At 42.2% G+C, this 13,304-nt stretch overlaps 1 protein-coding gene across 1 annotated transcript in view; it reads right to left on the reverse strand.

Annotated features, from left to right (window-relative positions):
- Positions 1–8,311: 8,311 nt before the first annotated feature.
- Positions 8,312–13,304, reverse strand: part of MORC1 (MORC family CW-type zinc finger 1) — a 75,139-nt gene continuing 70,146 nt past the window's right edge. The window contains exons 26-27 of the mRNA XM_060770652.2: positions 11,612–11,794; positions 8,312–9,204 (exon numbers count right to left, since the gene is read on the reverse strand). Coding sequence (XP_060626635.2) covers positions 9,043–9,204; positions 11,612–11,794 — 345 coding nt within the window. The 3' untranslated portion in view covers positions 8,312–9,042. The remainder of the gene's footprint in view (positions 9,205–11,611; positions 11,795–13,304) is intronic.

Raw genomic sequence — 13,304 nt, forward strand, 5'->3', positions numbered from 1 at the left:
ATGTAGCAACTGGATCACATTAACTACCCCATACAATAATTTTTGGACATAATACGAGATAGTATGACTAACTGAAAAAGGCAATAATGCTAAACAGAAGGAAAAGAAGAGGGCCATATTGCATATGGATAGATTAAATCAAGGAAGCTACAGCCTTGTGTTTGCAAGACCTATGGTTGTTGATGCATGAACTCTTGGGGCGTCCTCATTTAAGGGGGTTCCATTAGTTGATAATAAACTGAAGGCATGTATTAGAGGCAGAGATGAAGTACTTTGGCCACATAATGAGAAGAAAGGAAAGCATAGAGAAGACAATGATGCTGGAGAAAATGAAGAATAAAGGAAGAGGGGCCGACCAAGGGCAAGATGGATGGATGGTATCCATGAAGTGACTGGCTCGACCCTGAAGGAGCTGGGGTGGTGACGGCCAACAGGGAGCTTTGGTGTGGGCTGGTCCATGAGGTCATGAAGAGTTGGAAGCAATTAAACGAATAAATAACAAGGCTATTCAACAATTTTAGGAACTAGGACACCTGCATCAACTGGGTGGACTTAAGTTCATGAAAGTTTAAGCCACAGCCAAGGAGCCCCTTTTCTCTGACAATCCACAGGAAAAAATATGTTGGGACCACACTGGTTGGAATATCTGTCCTTAAAGGTAACAGGATATACAGCTCCCCTGTTACGTCAGCTCCACTGGTTGCCTGTCTGCTATCGAGCACAATTCAAATGCTGGCTTTAGCCTATAAAGCCCTAAATGGTTCTGGCCCAGCTTACCCGTCCAAACATCTCTCCCTCTATGAACCACCTTGGAGGTTAAGATTGTCTGAAGAGGCTCTGCTCTCAGTCCCATCTCCTTCGCAAGCGCAACTGGTGGGGACCAGAGACAGGGCTTTTTCAGTGGTGGCCTCTGCTATGGCCACCCTAGCGAATTTAGTACAGTCCCCTCCCTCCTGACCTTCAGAAAGTAAGTAAAAACATGGCTCTGGGACCAAGCCTTTGGCCAGTAATATGATGAAATAAGTGAAGTTGGAATATCTACAAAAACAAATGGCCTTTAATTATGACTTCAGATTGTGTGGTTTTAATAACAGTTTTAATGTTTATAGTTGCTTTTTAAATTATGTTTTTAATGTATTTGTTTATTTTATTATATGTCTGTTGATATGGCATCGAATGACTGCCAATTGTAAGGCTCCTCTGAGTCCTCTTCGGGGTGAGGAGGGCAGGATATAAATACAGTAAATAAATAAATAAATAAATAGCACTTTGCCTTCCTGGTAAATGACTGGAATAAATTTGTTCAATAACAATTGTTTCTTTCTTTTTTAACATCTAGATCAGGGGTGAGCAACTGGCAACACTCTATCACCCAGAAAATAAGTACTCAAGTTTTGAACATGTGTTTAAAAAAATTAAACTGTGTACGAGGATCCTCTGACTTTTTAAAAAGAAACCAGAAATGCACCCTCTTTTTCTAAAATTGAAAGCCAGGAATTCAGAGTGAATGTGAATTTGTGCATGCTGGAGGTCATAAACTCCCGTGGAATCGCATTCTGTCCATCTCTGCTTTAATTGCAAATTTAAAGTCTGGGCTGATTTGTGCAAAAATAGGCCATTCAGTGATCAAGGATAGATCAGCTATAATTTCATTTTAACAATTTTTAATTTCAGGAATGATTATACTCTTGTATTCAATAGTATAATTGGTAGAGAAAGTAATAATAAATAGAGCGGTAGAGAAATAATAATTTGTGTCTTAATATTGGGATACACAGGCTGGAACAATCTTGGGCTGACAATAATCTTTATGGTTTGGGATTTCCTTTGTGGAATTTTACTGTTTTTTGTTGTACAAAAATCAGCAAACCCAATGTGTTTATTTTGACATACATCCCAAGATTTTCCTGTGAATATGTCTGCAAAGAAATATAATTTTCTGCACAAAAAAAGATCCCTACACATTTTTTGCTGAATCAGTCCTAGTTTTTGAACTTTTCCCATTGCACACTGGGAATAAAATTGCTTCCATTAGCTGGTGTATCTCTTGAGAAGGAAATTAATGAAAAATTGCATCCCTATTAACTATCTCAAAAACAAGGTGCTTCCAAATATGACTTTATCCTACAATTCACCCAAACATAGAATTATGAAGAACTTGGAATGCTGTGATCCATGCCACAACTTCCATCTTTTTAGAGTTTCTAAAGAAAAGTCTTCAACCACTACTAACACTTTGGACATCCAATGCTAGGCAAGTCCAGTTGGACAGGAATGATCTTTGGTTTCTATATCAGATTTCTTTCAAAATAGTTTAAAGCTTTTGTGCATAATTGATTGAGATTAAATCTTCAATAATTGCACTGAATTTCAATGGAGTTTGTCTGCCTATTTGGAGTAAAAGGCAGGCAATAAACAAATGCTGTTCAAGAAACTGAAAAATACATTATTATCTTCCTCTTTTGTGAGATGTGTACAAAGCTAAAGCAGCCAGACTTGGAAATCTGGCATCCCAGTCTCTTCTATACCCCTCTCTGAATAGCATGATGAACGCAGAACCTCAATCCATGGCTGATACAAGATGAGAAACTCCCTCTTGGGCACACAGAAGCCTGGCCGACTTGGAAAGTGCTGGCCAGACTGCACTCCGGGAATACAAGATACAGAGCTAACCTTATGAAAAGGGGCCATAAAGTGGAGTCCATGACATGGGAGTGCGGAGAAGAGCAAAACACAGACTACTAACTACAATGTAGCCTGAGCCCTGCCACATGCACAATGGAGGACCTTCTCACAGTGACACCAGAGTCGCTCCAAGTTGCCAGCTTCTGGTCAAAGAAAATCTGGTATAATGCCAAATTTTGAACTTTGTTTTAAAAATACATTATAACTGTACTATTTTTGATGACTACAGCAGCAAGGGTATGTTACTCAAAAATCTGGAAAAAAGAATACCTGAAGAAGATGAGTGGATGACAAAGATATTAGAGATCAGAAATATTGATAGACTTACTTTCCTTATGTCCAAGAATAAGGGTTTGAAAATGAAAGAAACAGATTAGAGACAAGTAACTGAATACTTCAAGCAAACAAACAGGATTTTAATCCGATAGAGAAGAAAATGGTCATATGAAAATAAAAAATTGAAGAAGGGAGGGAGAAAGTAGATGAAAAGAAGAATAATAAAAAAAGGAAAAGGGAAAAACCTCAGGAAGTTACCAGGAAGTCAAAAATCTTCAATTCAACATCAAATCTTCACAACTGTTTTATTTATTTTTCTCTTCCTTTTTATTTTTCTTATATATTTCCTTGAGTTTTAATTATAAATTTTCAGTTAAGATTATTTTAAATATATAAATTATAACTGTACCCTCAATTCGCTTCTGACACGATAAATAAATAGCATGATGAACTGAATGTGTAGTATGTCCCAATATTATTTTCACATGACAGAAAATATAGTTGCTTTTTACATTTCAGTAGATCTTCAGCACACATGAAATGGAGAGTGTGGTGAACAATCCTAATTGAAGCATCAAGCAGAATTCGTCCTTGCATTTTCCTCTAGGCAGTCATTTTAAGAAAAAGGGAAGGTGCCTTTCTTTTGACTCTGACCTCCAAATCCTTTTGAAACAGCCCTCCATCATGCATGCTAAGCCTATAAATGCGATTTAACCGCTGAATATCCTCAAGAACCATGGAAGTAAACCAGTGCAAGAAACAGCAGGAGGGATTTCATTTGGATATCATTGAGAATGTGAGTTTCAACCAGAACTGGCTGGTATTTATGCAACACATTCCATTTTGATGATTTCCAATTTAAAACCAATCCGTTAATAGATAATGTAGTTCTGAAAGAAAAGAATAAAATTATTGGTTTATGCACACGTGGAGAACATTTTAGGACTTCAAAAGAAATGGCCGATTTCAGAAGCGTTTCCAGTTCAAGCCCATTTATATTACAAGGTGTACCATGTCAGTCTGCTGAAATAATGGCATTGTTTCCCTGAAGACTTTGGCATACAAATACGAATAATTACTGGTTGTTTCCTCTCCATACTTTCTCCTACACAAATTCTTTCCATTCTCTTCATGTCAGCCTCAGACACAATGAAACATTAATATCTACATTGATGCTAATGAGCTTACATCCTCCCTAGGTTTTACTAACTCATTTCAAACTCAGGGTTTTGGACTCTGGTTCAGATGGAAAGCCCATTTATTCTCAAAGAGAGGTAGAAATAATCATATATATTTTAAAAAAATTTTCATTGTAATGAACACGGTAAGAAAGAAGCATGCATCACAAAGAGAGCAACAAAGTATGTGTTGCTAAAGTTGGATCCTGATTTTTTTCCAATCCTGGCTCGCAAGGAGCCAACATGATCTCTGCCTGAAACCCTTAAGAACTGCTGGCGGTTGGTGTGGATGACAGTGAGCTAATTACTAGGCCTGTCGGTTTCGTTTCGTTAATTCGTTAATTCGTATTAAAATCGTTATTTTTTGCATATCCGAAGCGATATCAAAACATATTTTTAAACCCGGAAGGGTTTAAAAATATCGAAGCAGCAGCCCCATGTATTTTACGAGCTGAAGCTCCGCTCGTTAATGGCATGGAGGCTGCTGCTGAGCGCGCCATCCGGCTCTGGCTCCTCCTCTTCCTCCGGAGCCCATTGGATGGCGCGCGCGCGCTCACAAGCGGCCTCCGCGCGCCATCCGGCTCTGGCTCCTGCGCCCCCCTCCTCCTCCTCCTCCTCCTCCTCTTCCTCCCAGCTGGGAGGAAGAGGAGGAGGAGGAGGAGGAGGAGGAGGGGGGCGCAGGAGCCGGAGCCCATTGGATGGCGCGCGCGGGCTCACAAGCGGCCTCCGCGCGCCATCCGGCTCTGGCTCCTCCTCTTCCTCCGGAGCCCATTGGATGGCGCGCGCGCGCTCACAAGCGGCCTCCGCGCGCCATCCGGCTCTGGCTCCTGCGCCCCCCTCCTCCTCCTCCTCCTCCTCTTCCTCCCAGCTGGATGGCTCTGGCTCTTGGCTTGTGTGACTTTTCAGGGCTGTATGACCATGTTCCAGAAGCATTCTCTCCTGACATTTTGCCCACATCTATGGCAGGCATCCTCAGAGGTCTGTTGGAAACTAGGCAAATGGTGAGTTATATATCATCTAATATTATCTATGGAATGTCCAAGGTGGGAGAAAGCCATTCAATGCTAATCAAGGTGACCATTACTGCAACATTCACACTTAGCCTGTTTGATCAAGAAAAACATTTTTTCTAAAATGTTTTGTAAATAATAACGAAAATTCGTAAATAACAAAACATTTTTTTGGAAAGTTTTGTAAATATTTTAAATATCGAAACAAAAAAACACCCCAATTAAGAATCGAATTTAGAAACAAATTTTTTCTTGATCAAACAGGCCTACTAATTACAATAGTCATTCGACTTGTGAAAGGCAGCTTAGGTTCCTACCAAAAGATTTCTTCCACTGCTTTAAAAATAATTATTGAAAAGTGACTGATTGAAATATAAACATGATCTGTACCAGAATCAAGAAAGCAATAAAATAAAATAAATGCTTACTTCACTAGTGAAGCTTATGAGAGAATGGGTTGTTGTAGGTTTTTTTTTCGGGCTATATGGCCATGTTCTAGAGGCATTCATAGAATCATAGAATCAAAGAGTTGGAAGAGACCTCATGGGCCATCCAGTCCAACCCCCTGCCAAGAAGCAGGAATATTGCATTCAAATCACCCCTGACAGATGGCCTTCCAGCCTCTGTTTAAAAGCTTCCAAAGAAGGAGCCTCCACCACACTCTGGGGCAGAGTGTGGTGCTGAACGGCTCTCATTCTCTCCTGACATTTCGCCTGCATCAATGGCAAGCATCCTCAGACGTTGTGAGAGAATGCCAAGGCAATGAATTGAACTGGTATCCTATTTGGGATTATTTTCTGTCACTGGCATGCTGAAATCACAGTGAACCTCCACATGGTGGAGACATTTGACCTGCATCAATTAGTTATCATATGCTTTACGCTAAGTAACACAATTTACCTTGCATTTCTAAAATAACCTAATACTGTCATAAGATGGTGGCTATGAGTTTTTTGGGCTGTATGGCCATGTTCCAGGAGCATTCTCTCCTGACATTTTGCCCACATCTATGGCAGGCATCCTCAGAGGTTGTGTGGTCTGTTGGAAACTAGGCTGTTTATATATCTGTAGAATGCCCAGGGTGAGAGAAAGAACTCTTGTCTGGTTGGGGCAGGTGTGAATGTTGCAATTGGCCACCTTGATTACTATTTAATAGCCTGGCAGCTTCCTTTGTTGGGAAATGTTGGCTGGCCCGATTGTTTCCCATCTGGAATTCCCGTTTTCTAAGTATTGTTCTTTATTTACTATCCTGATTTTAGAGTTTTCTTTAAAACTAGAGGCCAGATTTTGTTCATTTTCATGGTTTTCTCCTTTCGACATGCTTGCAGATTCAACGGCTTCTCTGTGTAGTCTGACATGGTGGTTGTTAGAGTGGTTCTGCATTTCTGTGTTCTTAAATAATATGCTGGGTCCAGGTTGATTCATCAAGTGCTCTACTATGGCTGACTTCTCTGGTTGAAGTAGTCTATAGTGCCTTTCATGTTCCTTGATTTGTGTTTGGGCAATGTTGCGTTTGGTGGTTCCTGTGTAGACTTGTCCACAGCTGCATGGTGTACGGTAGACTCCTGCAGAGGTTAGAGGATCCCTCTTGTCCTTTGCTGAATGTAGCATTTGTTGAATTTTCTTAGTGAGTCTGTAGATAGTTTGGAGACTGTGTTTCTTTCTAAGCTTTCTCATGTGGTCAGTGGTTCCCCTGATGTATGGTAAAAACACTTTTCCTCTGGGTGGATCTTTGTCTTTATTCTTGTGGCTTGTTCTTCGTCTTGCAGCTCTTCTGGTGTCTTTGGGGGGGGTATCCATTGGCACTTTTTAATATGAGGAAACTACTTAAATGCCGGAGTGAGGTTGAATGGGCCTTAAGAAGCATTGCTAACAACAAGGCAGCAGGAGACGACGGGATCCCAGCTGAACTGTTTAAAATCTTAAAAGATGATGCTGTCAAGGTGATGCATGCCATATGCCAGCAAATATGGAAAACACAAGAATGGCCATCAGACTGGAAAAAATCAACTTATATCCCCATACCAAAAAAGGGAAATGTGAAAGACTGCTCCAACTTCCCTACAGTGGCCCTTATTTCTCATGCCAGTAAGGTAATGCTCAAGATCCTGCAAGGAAGACTCCAGCAATACATGGAGCGAGAGTTGCCAGATGTTCAAGCTGGGTTTAGAAAAGGCAGAGGAACGAGAGACCAGATTGCCAATATCCGCTGGATAATGGAGAAAGGCAGGGAGTTTCAGAAAAACATCTATTTTTGCTTCATTGACTATTCTAAAGCCTTTGACTGTGTGGATCATAATAAATTGTGGCAAGTTTTTGGTGGGATGGGCATCCCAAGCCACCTTGTCTCTCTCCTGAGGAATCTGTACAAGGACCAAGTAGCAACAGTCAGAACTGACAACGGAACAACAGACTGGTTCAAGATTGGGAAAGGCGTACGGCAAGGCTGCATCCTCTCACCCAACCTTTTTAACTTGTATGCAGAACACATCATACGATGTGCGGGGCTTGATGAATGCAAAGCTGGGGTGAAAATTGCTGGAAGAAACATTAACAACCTCAGATATGCAGATGACACCACTTTGATGGCCGAAAGTAAGGATGAACTGAGGAGCCTTCTAATCAAGGTGAAAGAAGAAAGCGCAAAAGCCGGGTTGCAGCTAAACATCAAAAAACCCAAGATTATGGCAACAAGAATGATTGGCAACTGGGAAATAGAGGGAGAAAATGTGGAGGCCGTGACAGACTTTGTATTTCTAGGTGCAAAGATTACTGCAGACGCAGACTGTGGCCAGGAAATCAGAAGACGCTTACTTCTTGGGAGGAGAGCAATGTCCAGTCTCGATAAAATAGTAAAGAGTAGAGACATCAGACTGACAACAAAGATCCGCCTAGTCAAAGCCATGGTATTCCCTGTAGTAACCTACGGATGTGAGAGCTGGACCTTAGGGAAGGCTGAGTGAAGGAAGATCGATGCTTTTGAGCTGTGGTGTTGGAGGAAAGTTCTGAGAGTGCCTTGGACTGCGAGAAGATCCAACCAGTCCATCCTCCAGGAAATAAAGCCCGGCTGCTCACTGGAGAGAAGGATACTAGAGACAAAGTTGAAGTACTTTGGCCACATCATGAGGAGACAGCAAAGCCTAGAGAAGACAATTGTGCTGGGGAAAGTGGAAGGCAAAAGGAAGAGAGGCCGACCAAGGGCAAGATGGATGGATGGCATCCTTGAAGTGACTGGACTGACCTTGAAGGAGCTGGGGGTGGTGACGGCTGACAGGGAGCTCTGGCGTGGACTGGTCCATGAGGTCACGAAGAGTCGGAGACGACTGAACGAATGAACAACAAAACTTAAATGCCATGGAGAAAATATTTCAGATTATAAATGTATGTCAAGCACCCACAATCCTGACATTTGGAAAATCAAGCAAACACATTTCCCTTTATTATGCAAGACAATGTGTATGAACAGTAACTCAAAACGAAAAACCTGAATTTCCCCTTTGGGGAAAAAAATCTACTGTTTGTATTGCTAGAATTTAGCACATTATTCACAGTAAATGAAATTGTGACAAATAAGGTTATTCTTTTCCTAAAGAAACAGATACAACTTCTACAAGTCTTAATTTCAACATTTTTGTAATTCTACAAAAGCCTATTTTGTTTCCACCACATGCATACACTTCAATGGACTGCAGTGAAGTTCAAGGATATTTGCAAGGCAATAATATGGGTCGAAATGGTTCTTCAATCTGTAAATTATGATTGCACAAAGCAAAATGTATGTGTGGGATGTAAGGTACTCATATTCTTCCTTCCACAAGCACCCTGTAATAAGTGTAAGATTTTTGCAGGCTCCTTCAGGGTGGACCATTTGCAGCTACTTATTTTTGTATACATTATGGACTGTTAGAAGTTTTCTCAGTATTTTCCTCTGGCAAGACAGCTATATTTGTTTCAGTGGTATTGGCTTTTTCAGTGTCAGAAGCACACAGATGTTCAGAGTTCAAAATCTTTTCCAGGAAACTATCAATGTCTTCTGGCTTATTTATAATATGATCCTGAAATAGAAGGCAACAGTGAGATATTCTTACAATGTTATTTGATCTTCAGGCTGAAACTTAAATTACTTGTTAAATCAATTTGCTCACAACAATACATATTTTACTTGTTTGATATTTCCAAATAAGTGTAAAATATATAACTTAGCAATCAAATGTTAATATTTGTGGCAAAGAAGTACCATTTTAAATGTTTTCTCCCCTTTCCACCAGCACACTATATACACAGAAATTCTCTAATATAGGAAAAAATGGTAGCAATGAAAGATAATTCTTCTCCCACCCTCAAACTAAAATCTCTTCTACACTGCTATATAAAAACCAGATTTTCCGCTTTGAAGTGGATTATATGGCAGTGTAGACTCATATACTCCAGTTTGAAGCAGATTATTTATTTATTTATTTATTTATTATTTGAACTTAAATGCCGCCACTCCTCTGGGGCTCGGAGCGGCTTACAAGAATGGCTAAAATCTAACAAAATTTAAAAGCAATTTAAAACAATTTAAAAACAGCAATATCAAACATTAAAAGCCTGTCGAAACAGGTATGTCTTGCATGCCCTGCGGAAAGCTGATAAGTCCCGCAAGGCACGGACTTCAGATGGCAGAGTATTCCAGAGTGATGGTGCCACTGCTGTGAAGGCTCTGCGTCTGGTTGCTGTAAGACACAAGGTCTTGACGCTGGGAATTTCCAATAGATCTTGGTCCTCAGAACGGAGGGATCTCTGAGGTTGGTAGGGGGTGAGGCGGTCCCTCAGGTACATCGGCCCCAGACCATGCAAGGCCTTAAAGGTGAGTACCATCACTTTGAAAGTGATCCGGTGCTCAATTGGTAACCAATGCAGCTGTAGTAAGATTGGTGTTATGTGGCATCTCATCGGAATTCCCGCAAGAAGCCGAGCAGCTGCATTTTGTACCAACTTGAGCTTCCGGATCACCGACAGAGGAATGTAGAGGGCATTACAGTAGTCCAGTCTTGAGATGACTGTGGCCTGGATCACCGTAGCTAGGTCTTCCCTGGACAGGTAGGGGGCCAGCCGTCTAGCCGGCCGCAGATGAAAAAAGGCGGTTCTGCTAACAGCGGAGACCTGGGCCTCCATCGTCAGCAGAGGGTCCAAAAGGACTCCCAGACTCTTTACCAATGATGATGGGTGCAGCGCCTCGCAATCCAGGATATCCCCACTGCCCGGTCGACCCAGCCATAGGATCTCCGTCTTTGCTGGATTCACCCTCAACCTGCTGGCACGCAGCCATCCAGTAACGACCTCGAGGCACTGATGGAAACAATCGGGTACAGAGTCTGGTCGGCCTTCCATCTTCAGCACCAGCTGAGTGTCATCGGCGTACTGATAACACTCAAGCCCAAAACCTCGAACCAGCTGAGCAAGTGGTCGCATATAGATGTTAAACAACAGAGGGGAGAGAATGGCCCCCTGAGGAACCCCACAAGACAGAGGGGACCTCTCAGAGACCAGGCCTCCCCTCTCCACTTGTTGTCCACGGTTGTGAAGAAAGGAGGACAGCCAGTTTAAAGCTGTCCCCCTGACTCCAGCAACAGCAAGGCGGTGGATCAAAAGATTGTGGTCGACTGTGTCAAATGCTGCTGTGAGATCCAATAACACAAGCAGCGCTGACCCGCCCTGGTCAAGCTGGCATTGAAGGTGATCCGTGATGGAGACCAGCACAGTCTCTGTCTCGTGCCCTGCACGGAAGCCGGACTGGAAGGGATCTAGTCTGGCTGTGTCGTCTAGGAATTGCTGCAACTGCTCCGCTGCCGCCCTCTCAATCACCTTGCCCAGGAACGAGAGATTCGAAACTGGGCGGTAACTGGAGGGGACCAAACAATCTAAGCCTGGTTTCTTCAGCAGGGGAGAGACCATCGCCTCTTTTAAACCCTCTGGAGAAACTCCTTGCTCAAGGGAGCTGTTTATGATCTTCAACAGAGGGTCACGTAATCCCTCCAAGCAGGATTTCACCAACCAAGAGGGACACGGATCGAGGGAGCAAGTGGTCGGTCTAGCTGCAGCGATGAGCCTATCGACAGCCCCTGAGTCCAGCGGGATGAACCGGTCGAGAATGGGCCCAGCAAGTGGCCACGGAGTCTCAAGTTCTCTCACTGTATCAATTGTGGTGGGGAGGTCCCGGCGAAGTAGCAAGATCTTGTCTGCAAAATAGCTCTGAAAAACCTCAGCTGAAGGGGCCTGATCACTACTTTTTGGGACGGTAGGAACTGTCGTTAGAGATCGAATTATTTTGAACAATTTTGCCGGCCTGAGCTGGCAGACGCTATCAAAGAACCATGTGGATTATATTATAATGTTGATTATATGGCAGTGTAGAAGCAGTGTAAAATAGTGGAAACCTTTTAATTTCATTTAACATTTAAACAGGGCAGTTACACTTACAGGACAAATTTTGAACAGCAATTGTGCTACTTTTCTCCGAAGATCCTCAAGTTTGTCTTCTTCAGCTTTTTTCTGTAGTTCACACAGACTAATCTCTTTTTCAGTGGCACGTATAGCTTCCAAGCTGTGCTGCTTTATAACCTGGATCTTTCTTAAAAGTTGCTGTTCATATTGCAGAAGATACTGAAAGATATATTCACATCTTTCACATGTACTGCAGAATTAAAATATTTAACACTTTGCTATTTAGTTTCTTCCCATAACAATAAAAATACCATTCTCTTGTTTAAAATGCTGTTTAGACTTTCTCTAAAAGTAGCTCTGAAACCTTTTCACAACCAAATAATGGAAGAAGTATATGGTTACAGAATGGCCAGGGTTGGTGCTAATGAACAAAGTGATGGTTTTGACATATAAAGCCCTATACTGCTTGCATCCAGGTTATCAGAAGGTCTACCCCTCTCCCCCCGCTCTATATGGACCTCTTCACATATACTTATTTTCAGCAGCAGCAGTTGGATTTTTAGGGTTCTGCCACAGAAGCCGATGGCTCGCATCACACCCCGGATAACTACTTCCAGGGCGGCTCCATGACTGAAGTGCTGCCACTGCTTTAAAAAACGCAACGGCAGACAACGGCAGGTTCCATGTCTTTCCATAAGGAAAGATGGGTCAAGCTGCCTTGAGTCCCTATGGGGAGAAAGATGGGATAAAAGTAAAAATGATAACAATGAAAGCTCAGCACCCTATTCCACAAATCAAAACCTCATCCTCCTGCCATCTTGCGCCTGCTTTTTAATCCCATTCCCACCTTCTATTGCCTAATGCAATTGTCACCATCTGCCTTATTGTTTAGGCTTAAATAATGCAGAGTTATTAAAGAAATATGTGAGGGTAGTGAAACTGGTGCCTAAAACATAAGGCCACTAGCTGTGCCCTGCCACGCGTTGCTGTGGCTTATAGTAAAACTTATCAAAGTTAAGGTGGATATCTGGACTATTATGAAAGAGAGGTACCTACCTATTCCTTCCCCCTTTTCCTCTCCCTTTCTCTCCTTTCTTCCTTCTCTACCTCTTTCTTTCTTTCACTACTTGGTTTCATCCTTCTCTCTTTCCTTCATTCCCTCCCCCTTTCTTCCTTTGCCTTTCTTCTTCCTTCTTTCACTTTTTATTTCCTTTTATTTCACCACCATCATAACAATAACAATAATGCAATGCATTGCCTCTGGGACCTGACACCTCTCCCATTCCTCCAGGGTCTCATAGGAACAATAGCATAATAATAATAATAATAATAATAATAATAATAATAATAGAAATAACAACCTTTACCCGCCACGTGTTGCTGTGGCCAATCTTCCCTCTTTCTCTCCTTCCTTCCTTCTTTCCTTCCTTCCTTCCTTCCTTCCTTCCTTCCTTCCTTCCTTCCCTCCCATCTTTCCTTCTCCTCTTCTTTCTCTATCTCTTTCCTTCCTTCCCCCTTTTCCTTTCTTTTCTGCTGTCTCTCTTTTCTTTCCTTCCATCTTTCCTTTTCTTTCCTTTTCTTCTTCCTTCTTTCTCTAACTTTCCTTCCTTCCCCCTTTTTCTTTACCTCCCTTTCTCTTTCTCCCTTCTTTCCTTCCTTCCTGTCTTTCCTAGATTTTGACAGGGCGGGAAGGGGCGGGGTGGGGTTTGGAGGGGGCGGGAAGTAAAAG

Source organism: Anolis sagrei, chromosome 3 (genome assembly GCF_037176765.1).
Source record: "Anolis sagrei isolate rAnoSag1 chromosome 3, rAnoSag1.mat, whole genome shotgun sequence".
Lineage (NCBI taxonomy): Eukaryota > Metazoa > Chordata > Lepidosauria > Squamata > Dactyloidae > Anolis > Anolis sagrei.